The sequence below is a fragment of the Xyrauchen texanus genome, chromosome 16, assembly GCF_025860055.1.
Source record: "Xyrauchen texanus isolate HMW12.3.18 chromosome 16, RBS_HiC_50CHRs, whole genome shotgun sequence".
Taxonomy (NCBI): domain Eukaryota; kingdom Metazoa; phylum Chordata; class Actinopteri; order Cypriniformes; family Catostomidae; genus Xyrauchen; species Xyrauchen texanus.
In genome coordinates this window covers 772,433-787,843 of record NC_068291.1, presented here as the reverse complement: position 1 = coordinate 787,843, position 15,411 = coordinate 772,433, and the positions used below count along the sequence as shown (strand labels likewise).

General features: G+C 39.5%; 1 protein-coding gene across 4 annotated transcripts in view; it reads left to right on the top strand.

The window, feature by feature from the left end:
- The window catches only part of meis2a (Meis homeobox 2a), a 113,472-nt gene that overhangs the window by 78,292 nt on the left and 19,769 nt on the right, over positions 1 to 15,411 (top strand). For 3 of the 4 annotated variants that reach the window (XM_052145717.1, XM_052145716.1, XM_052145715.1), the window contains exons 10-12: positions 9,161 to 9,219; positions 10,308 to 10,418; positions 11,587 to 11,672. In XM_052145717.1, coding sequence (XP_052001677.1) covers positions 9,161 to 9,219; positions 10,308 to 10,418; positions 11,587 to 11,645 — 229 coding nt within the window. In that variant the 3' untranslated portion in view covers positions 11,646 to 11,672. The remainder of the gene's footprint in view (positions 1 to 9,160; positions 9,220 to 10,307; positions 10,419 to 11,586; positions 11,673 to 15,411) is intronic. The other variant, XM_052145718.1, reaches the window with a different exon arrangement.

Below are 15,411 nucleotides of genomic sequence, written 5' to 3'. Positions count from 1 at the left end.
CAGAGAGAGAGAGAGAGAGAGAGAGAGAGAAAGGCTGACAATCAGGATTTGAAAGAATGAGTTTATCAGTGTGAGACTTCACACGGCAGGACACACGAGTTTTCATGAATCCAGTTTAAAATAGGGCTGAAACTCTTGAAAAAGAAGTGTCAGTTAAAGGACATCTCTGCAGGTGCAGTTTTTTTGCAACCTTGTTTGCACAATTTGGGTAACTGTCTCAATATGATTTCATGAGGTCACTGTTGCACATAGAGGAACCCTGACAGAAGTTTCCCCCTAAAATTCTTACTTTTCTCTGTTCCCGCTCTTTCACTTCAACCCTGTTATGCTGTGATTGTTTTTATCATTTTTTGATCACATGTAATGAGTGACATCAGTCTTTCACAGTACACTGATATTTCACTCTGTTATTGGGGGAAATTAAGGTGAGATTGTTTTTATAGGAAAAGTATTTGCCGCAAAGCACAAGAATACTGACGGCAGCTAAATATCACTGCATCAAACTTATTTAAAGCCATTAGTTGAGCTTTTGAATGTCACGTGTTGTTAAAGAGAAATGCCATAGTTTGTTCGAGCACATTCATGTTCCAGGGGTTGATCTTATTAAAACCACTTTTTTTCTTTTTGTAATATGAAAGTCACATTAAAACATTTTACTACATCATTCACTTTTCAAATGTGTTTTACATAATATGTGATTGTTTTATCGTCCCACAACCAGACTTTCAATATGAAACTATACAAATACATTGTAAAAATAGCCTCAAGCTGGAATTATCAGAGTCCAAGCAGTTTGGAAAAGTGGAGAAATGACCAAAATTGCCAAATGTGAAGATGGCAATGTCATTTATTTACTCGTTACTTTGTAGGTAGTGCATTTGTCATTTTGTGTTTTAAACTCCTCTTAGACTGTTGCTTCGATTTGCATGTAATGATGCATGTATCATCTAGAGACCCTCATGACAACAACTAATTAAAATATTTTTTATTCTTCTAATCATTTACAAAACAAAAGCCAATGATTTTAATTTTATTTTCATTTTGTGCAGATTTATAGGAAATCTCAAAATGGTGGTAAATATATAGACTCGTGTTTTGTCCTGCATGACTCAGGGAATTTCGATTCTAGCCATCCGGATGCAGATATCAGTGAAAATGTCAAGTGTGTATTATAGCACCACCTAGGGTCAGATGGGGTGTGTGTGTGTGGGGGGGGTATTTGGGACCATTCTGCCAAATTTGGTGTCTCTAGGACTTACAATTTTTTGCTGCCCAGACACATTTAAGGCCGAGAGACAGGGGTTAAATCCAGAGAGAGGGAGAGGTGTGCTGGTGTGGTTCTTCACACAGGTGTGTTGATGCCCAGGGCGGCGTTGGCTCTGATTTGCGCTCTAACTATCATGTGTTGAAGAGAGGCAGGACGCAGCATCAGATGCCTGCGAGACGAACCGCTGCAGTTGTCACAGCATGTTGTACAGACAGTGCTAGTGCAGAAAGGTTTTTTTTTTGTTGGTGGTTTTGTGCCGCAGGTCAGAAAAAGCAGAACAAAGTCTCGCTGTACAAACCAGCTGCTGTTGCTCGCAGGATCAAAGCTGCATCAACAGCTCTTCCTCCAGTCGCCGCGCCAGGTGTTTGACTGACAGCTGGGGTCGACTCGGACCCTCTGCCCAGCCGGCGGCCCGTGGCTCTCCTCGCTCGCTCCCAACACCGTCTATAACTTTCTATACTATATAGGAAAAATCTGCATAGGAATTTGTCTGTCCAAACGTTAAAATACTCACTGTTTCAAAAGACATAAACAACGTGTGTTAACATGGATTTATTGTGATTAAATGACTTACTAACTGCATCTGTGGAAACTTCTATCCGGTTATACAACTTTATTACCATGATGATGATATTACCATAATATTACCATACTGTACAGTACAGCCTGTACCCTAAAACCCTGAAATGATTGTAAAATTTAAACAACTTTACAAGTGAAATAATACATGAGTTTTAACATAATTTCTGAAAGTGTTTTATTAAAATTATAAGCTTCACATTTCTGCATTTAAACCCTCCAATAATTGACCCCATTGACTTCCATTGTAAGTGTCTCACTGGAACACACATTTGTGCTTTTTTTAAGAAAAGGAGGAACAATGGCTGAAGTCTAAAACCAGATCTCGAGAGCGAATGACAGTGAGAATGTACGACTGCTGCAGTGCTATTGATTCATTTTAATTAGCAGCTCGTTAAATCGTGTCAGTTTGCAGAACAAATATATAATTCTGTGTCTGTTTTCTTCTTAATGAGTCTCGCACACCCACAAACAGAAAGATACTGTGTATTTTATCTTTTTATTTTCTTCTCGTTTTGGAGCTCAGCTTTGAATGCTGAAATACGACAATATAAATATTTTTCATGACAATAAAGCAATTAAAAACTGAGACACAGAGAGGGACAAACAGAGGCATACAGTATGTACAATGAAGAATACAAGGAGTGTGAGACAGCTGAAGTCTGCAGAAACAAGAAACAGACAAAACAGACAGCAGGAGGAGGCCAGTAGGGTGCAGAGAGACGGGAGGAAGTAAGACACTTTTCCCCTCTGAGAAAATCCACAGAAAACCCTGAACTTCCATCTGCAACAAATCAAATGGCGGGTGAGGTCATTCTCATCACTCCTGTTTTAACTTAAGGAAGCGAGTGAGACAGATCTCTGTCTGTCTGTCTGTCAGATGGTGTGTGACGAGCAGACAGACAGCTCTTGTGTGTGTTTGGCCTGTGCTAGCGCGCGTGTGACCCTGTTAGCGGGTGTAAATTGGCGAGTGTTTGCTTTGATTACAGCTGATAATCTGAGCACACTTCCTGGGTCAAAGTTGGTGGATGTTTCCTCCCTCAAGCTCTCTCTGTGTTTGTGTTTATTTCATTGTCTATTTATTGTTTTGAAGTCTCATTAGAGAGTAACTGCATTAGTTGATTGTGTTCTGGAAAGGTCGTGACAGTATATGGTGATGGTTTGATTTACAAACAGATCAGAACACATCAGATGTTACACCGGTGTTAATCTCATCAACAAATTACTGATACAAATGCTGCATGACGACATCAACGATGAAGACAGACGAACAGATGCATCATGTCAATATCAAACGTTTTCATTCAAACATACTCATAATACTGATATTAGGATTATATATGTTTTATTTATCTTTAGAAAGACAAATCTAGAAAGAATTGATGTAAATAGTATGAACTCCTGATCTTTATAACCTCACACAAACACATGAATCACTATATCACAACATAAACATCACATGACAACTTCCATCTGCACAGATAATGAACACAATGAACACATGAACTTGAGTGCTTAAATTGTGTGTGAATACACCGTTTCCTGAAAACACAAACTGAGTCATTTGTAAAAGTCGTCAATACTTCAGTACATTCATTATATGGGATTCCTTTATCATGCTGTTTATTCTTAAATTAAAATGTTCCAAAATACTTCAATATTTTAGTAAACTTTAGTCACATTACACATTATTGGAAACTAAAATGTGCTATTTTTGTGGACTAATATTCTGTGAATATTAGAGTAAAATCTAATAAACATAAATATGACAAGATGAAATATTGACTAAATTTAAAGAGAAAATATTACTGAAATAAACGATTACACTCAGCAACAGGGTAAAAAGGGTAACAATGACCCAGTACGGGAGTAACAGAGAGTATTAAACTGGAGCGTTGTAAACTCACTGTCTCTCTCGTCAAACGTGATTCTGCGTCTGATTGGCCGGCTGTCGCTGCTCCCTGCAGTCGGGATTGGCTGGTGTTGGCGGGCGTCCAGATGAGGGCGGGTTGGAGTTTTTCAGAGCAGGAATGTTGAGGACAGGCCAGTTAGCAGGTGTGTCGACTGTAGTACAGAACACTCTTACTGGACACACGGATCACATGATTGTTCTCTGCTGCATGTGTTCATTTCACAACATTTTGAATTCACGATCAGCTCCAGAGAAGTGAGACTTCTGTATGTTGATGGAGCTCCACACTAGAGCGATGACAAGTTTCCTCCTGTAGATCACACACACACACACACACACACACACACACACACACACACACACACACACACACACACACACACACACACACACACATGTTGTGTTTCTATGTTTTATGGGGACTTTCCATAGACATAATGGTTTTTATACTGTACAAACTTTATATTCTATCCCCTAAACCTAACCCTACCCCTAAACCTAACCCTCACAGAAAACTTTCTGCATTTTTACATTTTCAAAAAACATAATTTAGTATGATTTATAAGCTGTTTTCCTCATGGGGACCGACAAAATGTCCCCACAAGGTCAAACATTTCGGGTTTTACTATCCTTATGGGGACATTTGGTCCCCACAAAGTGATAAATACACACTCACTCACACACACACTCACTCTCTCACACACACACACACACACACACACACACACACATACATACACTCACTCACTCACATACTCACACACATACACACTCACTCACACACACTCACACACACTCACATTCACACACACACACACACACACACACACACAGAAACACACACTCACTCACTCACATACTCACACACAGTCACAAACACACACATACATACACTCACTCATATACTCACACACATACATACACTCACTCCACACACACACACACACAGACACACACACAGACACTTACACACACACACACACACACACACACTCACACACATTCACGAGTAATATCTGGTTGTGTCAGGGTTAGGGTACAGTGTGAGTCTCTGATGGTGTTGTGTTTGGCTGGACTGTGTGCATTAATCTCATTGCAGGTAATTCCTGTCAGGTTTAATCACTGTTCTAAATGAATGCGCTGTTTGTAACTGCTTGTAATTGCAGGTGTCACAAGCCGTAGATATATTAACTGACAAAAGCAGTTCATGTTATTCTTCCAATAAAAATTTGCAGACAGCTTTAACTTTTAACAATACAGTTTAAGGCACTGATTTGTATGATTTTAATATTCTCTTGCAATAAACACGAATAAAATAATAATTATTAATATCAAATAGTAATAATAATAATACTAGTAAATAGTAAAGTGAATGGATTGATTGGTTGTTGCATGACAGTGACGAGACATATACCAATTACAATAAACAACATACTTACACAACACAATTTACAAATCAAATGTACACAACCCAATAATAATATACAATGTACAGTAACAAAACACACAATATACAATACACATACAATAAAAAAATAAAATAAAGAGTATATCAAAAAATATATATACAGTAGTTGTATTATAATATAACTATATAGATTATAAATTATAAGACAAATAATTATGACAGTCCAGTGTGAGATAATAGATTAATAAAGTGCATTGCTGATGTATATTGATCGTGAGAGATCAAGTGTTCAAAAGTCTGATTGCTACAGAAGCTGTCATGTAGTCGGCTGGTGCGGGTCCTGATGCTGCGATACCGCCTGCCTGATGGTAGCAGTGAGAACAGACCATGACTCGGGTGACTGGAGTCTCTGATGATCCTCCGAGCTTTTTTCACACACCGCCTGTTATATATGTACTGGAGGGAGGGAAGCGGACCATGTGAGTTCCTCAGTAATGTGGACACCGAGGAACTTGAAGCTGCTGACTCTCTCCACCGGTGCTCCATTGATGGTGATGGGGCTGTGTTCTCCGTCATTCTTCCTGAAGTCCACAACAAGCTCCTTGGTCTTACTGACATTGAGGGAGAGGTTGTGCTCCTGACACCAGCATGTCAGAGTGTGCACCTCCTCTCTGTAGGATGTTTCATCATTAGAAACAATAGATTTGAAGTTTATTGTAAAATATTCAGATATACACATATATAAGTAGTTTGAGAGTGTAGGGAGAGCGACTGTATTGCTTCATCATGGGAGTGGGCGGAGCTGTTTAGATGTGATTCTCTGATTGGTGGATCTTTCTCTTTAGGATTATGGGTAGAGTAGTTGTTCAGCATGAGCTCCACTATTAAACAAGATTTTTAAACAATAATGTTATATTGAAAGTGATAAATGGCTTCAACAGAAGCATATAACATTGATTAACAAGTTTATAATTTATGGTTAATAATCAATTCCTCTATAAATATCAAAATGAATGGGACCTTCACTTCTGTAAGCTGACTGTTACACTCTATTGATCTTAGATCTTAGAAGTATTCCAGAGAGCCATGTAATAATATACACTCACCTAAAGGATTATTAGGAACACCTGTTCAATTTCTCATTAATGCAATTATCTAATCAACCAATCACATGGCAGTTGCTTCAGTGCATTTAGGGGTGTGGTCCTGGTCAAGACAATCTCCTGAACTCCAAACTGAATGTCAGAATGGGAAAGAAAGGTGATTTAAGCAATTTTGAGCGTGGCATGGTTGTTGGTGCCAGACGGGCCGGTCTGAGTATTTCACAATCTGCTCAGTTACTGGGATTTTCACGCACAACCATTTCTAGGGTTTACAAAGAATGGTGTGAAAAGGAAAAACATCCAGTATGCGACAGTCCTGTGGGTGAAAATGCCTTGTTGATGCTAGAGGTCAGAGGAGAATGGGCCGACTGATTCAAGCTGATAGAAGAGCAACTTTGCCTGAAATAACCACTCGTTACAACCGAGGTATGCAGCAAAGCATTTGTGAAGCCACAACACGCTACAACCTTGAGGCGGATGGGCTACAACAGCAGAAGACCCCACGGGTACCACTCATCTCCACTACAAATAGGAAAAAGAGGCTACAATTTGCAAGAGCTCACCAAAATTGGACAGTTGAAGTCTGGAAAAATGTTGCCTGGTCTGATGAGTCTCGATTTCTGTTGAGACATTCAGATGGTAGAGTCAGAATTTGGCGTAAACAGAATGAGAACATGGATCCATCATGCCTTGTTACCACTGTGCAGGCTGGTGGTGGTGGTGGTGTAATGGTGTGGGGGATGTTTTCTTGGCACACTTTAGGCCCCTTAGTGCCAATTGGGCATCGTTTAAATGCCACGGCCTACCTGAGCATTGTTTCTGACCATGTCCATCCCTTTATGGCCACCATGTACCCATCCTCTGATGGCTACTTCCAGCAGGATAATGCACCATGTCACAAAGCTCGAATCATTTCAAATTGGTTTCTTGAACATGACAATGAGTTCACTGTACTAAAATGGCCTCCACAGTCACCAGATCTCAACCCAATAGAGCATCTTTGGGATGTGGTGGAACGGGAGCTTCGTGCCCTGGATGTGCATCCCACAAATCTCCATCAACTGCAAGATGCTATCCTATCAATATGGGCCAACATTTCTAAAGAATGCTTTCAGCACCTTGTTGAATCAATGCCACGTAGAATTAAGGCAGTTCTGAAGGCGAAAGGGGTTCAAACACAGTATTAGTATGGTGTTCCTAATAATCCTTTAGGTGAGTGTATATAAACTACTGCTTACAAATAATACGAATAATAATTGGAATAATGTATGTGACAAAGCGTTCATGAAAGTGTATCGGTGTGTTACAGTCTCAATGGATGTGTGTGTGATGAGGTGTACAGCTGTTTACACTCATGAAAGAAATGCACACATGTCGATGATTTGAGAGAATTTGATGTGTTTTTTGTGTGACATGTTGAGCAGATTTGTAGAGTTGTCCATCGATCATGCAACCGTTTCTCTCATTCAGACAAAGAAAGCTAAAGAAGTTTCTGCGCTCTCTTGATGTTCACAGCTGTACGTTTGTTAAATGCAATCGTGTCACTTTGAAAGCACAGATTACGGCCGTTTAAGTTAATGGAAGGTAAGGGCATGTCTGACGGCTTCAGGAGGGATTACAGCTCAAATTGATTCCAGTCTTGTGAGGATCTAATGACCGGTCCCATTGAGTCGCCCTCTGTGCTCTCGCCCGCTCCTTTTTCTCTCGCTTTCATGCAGGATCGCCCCGCCACGGCCTAATATCAAACACATGCGGGTACCGTTAACTCGAACTCGTCTGTGCCGTTTGAGTACAGCGTCTCTGCGCTCGCATTTGACACGGCCCTCTGTGACCCGTTCACCATTAAAAAGGTACCCTCAACTGGCACTAACCTCGCCGTGACCCGCGCCGCTGCTCGGTCTGAAGCCGTGGGAGAGAGGCCGGAGCGGGAGGGTTCACTGGTGATAAAACTTCAGACAGGCTAATTGATGGTCTCGCTGACATCACAATAGCTGCTAAAAGCCTGGAGCTCATTCACAGACAGCTGGAGAAGAGAGCGAGACCGAACCGGGGGGCAGGGAGAAACATTGAATCAAAGAAACGCTTGTTTGCTCTGAACCTTCTCGAGAGCTGGAACAATAATGTTTGTGCATGAGAGGGAGATGTTAGTTTCATGTGTTGTGGCTTCAGTTCCTGTACAGGAACATCTTATTGCTTATATCAGTTGATGGAGTGCTCCTGAAGTTACATGTGAGAAATTTACTTTTACATTTATGCATTTATGCATTTGGCAGATGCTTTTATCCAAAGCGACTTACAGTGCATTTATTACAGGGACAATCCCCCCGGAACAACCTGGAGTTAAGTGTCTTGCTCAAGGACACAATGGTGGTGACTGTGGGGATCGAACCAGCAACCTTCTGATTAACAGTTATGTGCTTTAGCCCACTACGCCACCACCACCACTCCTATGTAATGAAATGAGTAGTGTTGACATACTGTTGAAATATAGATTTGTGAAATGAATGTGGATGAGAAGTGTTTTTCTACACATTGAAATCTCCGACTCTGGTATCTGAGCACAGTGTGAGACATTGCTGAGATCTCTTGTAAGACTCTGGAGGAGACAGATTACTGGAGTCTGGAGAAACATCTGAAGACTTCAGTCAAAAAGTTGCTCTCCACTCTTCATTTAATCTCACTGCTGTCTAGGAAAAGCAAGTGAGATATTAAAGAGAAGTCATCACAGATATCAAAGGCTTTTGTTTTTTATTGAAGTTAGAGGATTAGTTCTAAAGTGCATGATGCTAAAAGTCTTCTTGAGTCACAAACATGTTTAGATGCTGTTAAAATTACAGTTGGTACACTTGTGTAATTGCAGCTGTTTTAAACTCTTTCTTTTTGGTTTTCAGGTTCATTAATGCGAGAAGAAGAATAGTACAGCCCATGATTGACCAATCAAATCGAGCAGGTAAACATGTCAACTTATCTCTGATGTTCTCCACACTGTTCCGTCACATGTTTGAGTGGATGTGTTAGAGGAACATCAGCGCATCTGAATGCTGATTGGATACAGGAGAACTTTTCAAACATTCTCAGCTCATTATTGCTGCAGTACAACAGAAAGTCGAAGTGCTCAATGACTAATTATTAGCCAGATTTTATTTGAGAAATCTGTCTGGGTAGAAAAATATGGTCATTTTCCTTGTTTTGTGTAATTAATCTCTGGCCCTGGGATGTAAATCCATGGAATGATTGGCTAAAGAGCTTCATATTGGAATCTGATCTCATGTTGATGTACACAACCGGTCAAAAGTTTGGGGTCTCTTGACTGAAATGTTTCTCATGATCTTAAAGATCTTTTGATCTGAAGGTGTATGATTAAATGATTAAATGATTAAATGATTAAAATTAGTTTTGTAGATAAAAATTGAATTGTGCCACCATATTCATTTATTTCATTATAAAAGTAAAATGTAATAAAAAAAACAGTTTTTGAAATGGATGACTCTGATGAAATAATAAAGAAAAGCAGCCCATAATAAGTGCCCAACACAGATGGGAACTCCTTCAATACTGTTTAAAATCATCTCAGGGTGAAACCTCAAGAAGTTCATGTCTGCAAAATCTACACAAAGATCATCAAATATTACACAGTTTTCATTTATTTGGGATTTTGTTTAGTCACAACATAATTCCAATAGAAATACAAAGAGTTTTTACTAGTTTAAGCAGAAAACACACCAATCATTTTACATTTCTCTGAAAACAAAACTTTATATCTCTTTATCAAAAAAAAAAAAAATAGTTTTAAGGATGTTTAGATATTTTTACTACAAATGAAGACACAAATACTTAGTAAGAAAGTCATTTCTTTATTTCTTTGCATGAGTGTCATGAGATTGATATTTTCAGTCCAGCTAAATACCATAAACTGCTGACCTCAGATCAGACCTGCTGCTGGTTTAGTTCAGCACAACAATACAGTGAATAGATCGCTGATGGTCTGGTGTATCTTCTCTTCTTCTCTCTCTGGTGTCCACGCGTGACTTCACTCAGGTTTTCTTCTTGATCCTTCAGTGAGTCAGGGAGCGGCGTACAGTCCAGAGGGACAGCCAATGGGCAGCTTCGTCCTGGATGGACAGCAACACATGGGAATCCGACCGGCAGGTGAGACGAGACGGCTGTTTACCTGCCATCACACCTGTTTGTCTGTCTGTCTGTCTGCACACAAACATACAACATACACATGAGACCTCTTTCATATCTCAAATATTTCTCATAGACAGAAAGGACACAACATGCTTCTCAGATGTTTCTCCAGTAATCTCAAAGAGATCTCATCAATGTCTCAACTGTGCTCAGATATCATGTATGTGTTTCTGCAACTACAGGCACTTTTAGAGAGAAGTCTCATTAAAACATGTTTCACACTCACTAGTTGATTTAATTTGTCTACTAACAGTGTCCATCAGTGTGTGTTCATGCATCACAGGAGACTGATGTCATTTCCAGCACATCTCAACTCTGTGTTTAATAGAATTCTGTGCTGGAAATGACCATTTTAATATTTTTAAATAAAGTGACCAACTCATCACCATCTTCTTGGGGCTCATTTCATAACTAAACTTTATGGATTATAAATATACACACAATTCAATCATATTTTCATGCTTTTTACAGCTTGATTGATAAAAATAGTCTGCACACAAATGATATTTACACCTGATTAACAAGTACACTAACTTTTAATCAAACTTTATTAGGTGCAACATTTTTTGGTGTGGTGGAAATGATGCCACAAGTAATTTATTAAAAATAGGTAAACATCATTTTCATAAATATTGAAATGGTTTATGTGCCACTCTTTGTTTAGATGATTCGTTTTAAACGTTGTATTTTTATGATGTATTTTCATAGTTTAATATTGTAAGTCTGGATCTGGGACAAAAGAACCGTCAAATCTAACATAAAACACATTTGAAAAGTACTAAAAATAAATGATGAAGGCCTGGTGAATCAAACAAACAAACATAAAACAAACCATTTGTAAGTCAGTTTTAAAGAGACCTTCTTAAAGAAATGAAAATCCTCCCCATGGACATGAAAGTGCTCACAGTTGAAGCACCCCCCGTACTGTCCATATGAACTCCAATCTCTCAAACTATTCACTCGTTTGAGTCTATTTGTATTTCTACAAAGCAATTTTAGGAGAAACATCTGAGACAAAGTTGAGACTTGACTGATGGAGAGGAACATCTGATGATATTTCACTCTCACTCTTGTTGTGTGTCTGTGGTCTGGTCTTTCTGGAACTGTCTGATGTTTGTCTCTGCAGGTCCCATGAGCGGAATGGGCATGAATATGGGCATGGACGGCCAGTGGCACTACATGTAATGGCATTACTGTAAAGAAAAGGGGGAAGTAAGTATCAGGAGTGTTTCCTGTGGCCTTTTCCTCCCAGAAATCCCCTGCAATCTCAGAATAACTCCACAGACATCCAGTGAAACAACCATCCTGACATCACGACGCAGAAGTTCTGCTCACCAGCGTGTATTGTGCTTCGAATGCTTCTTAACTATCTTAACCAGCAATAACCAGTAGACACCAATCTGGGAATTAATGCTGGTCTTTTCAGAGCAGGAAGTCAAGGGTCTTGTGAGGGTTTCCTGGACTGTCGGGAAAACACACGGCAAAACAGCAGTAAATTGGAATTTATTTATCACGTCAGCGCCGGCGCTCTCTCTCGCGGCCAATTCAAATGTTGGACATTTGGGGGAAAGAAGCGTCTCCTGGGGTAGAAGATGACGGGCTGGAATTAAGCGGGCTCCAGTGAAGCGATAAAAAAGGAGACATGAAAATGTCCTCAGAGTGACATAAATCTGTCACAGAACGATTGATGCCCAAATTATCTTATATGCAAAGATGGGCGCAGTGCAGTACATTACGCTCCCCGAGCGAGATATAGACACGCCGGGTGACACCAGCCATCCTTCATCGGGGGAAGCCATGTGCTTGGAGTTTTTTTTGTGTGTGTTTTTTTTTTTACTGGGAACGAAGCGGGATTCAATCAGAACATCTACAGGAGCACAGCATTAAAGAAAGATCTCGTTCACGTGTTCGCCAGCTGATTAAGATGCCCATTACACCACCCGACTGACATTTGAGAAATCAAGACGTATGGCGTCCCAAAGGTGGCAGGGTAGCAGAGGTTTTATTTAACACCTCGACTTCCTGCTCAATGAGCCTCAATATAATAACACTTTGCTTGATTAAAGGAACCCTTTATATGTAAATAGACGGCAGTTTCCTGTAGGTCACCATAGCAATGCTACAATAGAGCCCCCTCCCAATCGCTAATGGAGTCAGAAATGCAGTGAGTGTGTTCCCTAAAACAGCCGTAGAGACAACATTTGCTCAGCTTGGGTAATTTTTAATACAGCGACGGATAATTTTGAGAATATTTAATTACGTAACATATTTTATGCTTCATGAGCAATTAGATTAATAGCTTAATTCAGAGGAATATTAGCCATCGCTATGATTTGATTATACACGCACACAATATACTTTATTTGCTGTTTAATTATGATCAGCGATGGAGCGCGCTCACAGAGGTGCTGTTACCGTTTACTTTAATAAAAGTCAGCAGATCATCTGAACAATCAGCTTACAGTGTCATGCTGCAGGCTATATTGTACACGCCTGATTTACTCGTTTCATGAGCTTTTAAAAGAGATTTCAACAAACACATTCTGTTCAAATGAATGTACGTGGAATCTGCACGGTGTTCAGACGTTCATCTCATTGTGTGCTGGTCTCTCAAATACCTGCCTCATACTTCCTGTGTTATTTGTTAATTACGATGTACCACAGAAAAGGAATGTGGAGTGAGTGCCTGATGACCCTGTGGTGACCCCACCCCCTGCTTTAAATGACTGTTGTTAATGACCCCAGGGTCACATTACAAAACACTGCTGTCCTGCCGCTGTGCCGCCCCGTTCTCATGCACCTCAATGCAGCACAGCTCAAACCTACACAACTGAACACACCTCAATACAGCTCAACACAGCAAAGCACAACACAACATACCTCATTTCTACACAACTGCACACATCATTTCAGCACAACTCAGCACAACACAACTGAACACACCTCAGTTTAGCACAACTCAACAAGGATTAACACAATTCAACAACTCAACACAGCAAAGCGCAACATAACACAACACAACACACTTCAATTCTACACAACTCGATTCAACAGAGCACAGCACACCTCAATTCAGCACAATACTACTCAACACAACATACCTCAATTTGACAACCACAACTCAACACATCTCAATGCAACATAACACAACTCAATACAATTTAACCCACCACAATTCAGCACAACTCAACACAACACTACTCAACTAGGGCTGCAACTAACGATTATTTTGATAATCGACTCATCTAGTGATTATTAGAACAATTATTAGACTATTCTGCAATTATTGCAATTATTAATAATTAGCTCTTAACCGATTATGACCCGACTTAAAAAGTTGTGTTAAACGTGCTTGCTTTTATTATGTTTAATTCTGTAAATAAATTCACTGCAAAAAATCCCCTTGTTATCAAGTGTTTTTGTCTCTTTTTCCATTTAAAAATGTCTAAAAATCCTAAAAACAAGATACACTCGAGAAGCAACATATTCATTAAGATGTAACGCATTAAATATAACTGCATTAAAGACGTAATGCATTAAATATAACCACAATAAAGACATAATGCATTAAATTGGACTGCATTAAAGACGTAACACATTAAATATAACTGCATCAAAGACATCAGGGAGTTTCCTTTAAAGATGTTTGACATGCAAGTTTTGCTTCAGCGGAGTGGCAGCTCCATCTCTACTTATTCGACAATGAGAGTGCTTCTGTATCTACTTATTTTGTATTTTTGCATTATAATTCCCTCATACTTTGTGATGTACATCAACTGAAGTTTAGAGTGCATCTGTGATCTGTGTAATTCTTCCTGTCTTCAGTCAGTCATGAACTGCAGTGAATCTCTCACGTCATCATTACAGTTTAATGTGATCTCATGTTTCGCTAAATTACATCAAACAACGACAATTTTTGTAGAGAATTTTTTTATTGTTGATATTGTCGATAATGTCAACTAATAGTTTCAGTCCTATACTCAACACACCTCAATTCAACACGGCTCAACACAACTGAACACACCTCAATTCAACACGGCTCAACACAACTGAACACACCTCAATTCAACTCAACACAACTGAACACACCCCAATTCAACTCAACACACCTAAATTCAACTCAACACAACTGAACACACCTCAATTCAACTCAACAGAACTGAACACACCTCAATTCAACATGGCTCAACACAACTGAACACACCTCAATTCAACTGAACACACCTCAATTCAACTGAACACACCTCAATTCAACTCAACACAACTGAACACACCTCAATTCAACTGAACACACCCCAATTCAACTCAACAGAACTGAACACACCTCAATTCAACTGAACACACCCCAATTCAACTCAACAGAACTGAACACACCTCAATTCAACTGAACACACCCCAATTCAACTCAACACAACTGAACACACCTCAATTCAACTGAACACACCTCAATTCAACTCAACACAACTGAACACACCTCAATTCAACTGAACACACCCCAATTCAACTCAACACAACTGAACACACCTCAATTCAACTCAACACAACTGAACACACCTCAATTCAACTCAACACAACTGAACACACCTCAATTCAACTCAACACAACTGAACACACCTCAATTCAACTCAATAGAACTGAACACACCTCAATTCAACTCAACAGAACTGAACACAATTCAACACACCTCAATTCAACATGGCTCAACACAACTGAACACACCTCAATTCAACTCAACACAACTGAACACACCTCAATTCAACTCAACACAACTGAACACAATTCAAGACAACAATACAATTCAACTCAACACAACTGAACACACCTCAATTCAACTCAACACAACTGAACACACCTCAATTCAACTCAACACAACTGAACACACCTCAATTCAACTCAACACAACTGAACACAATTCAAGACAACAATACAATTCAACTCAATAGAACTGAAC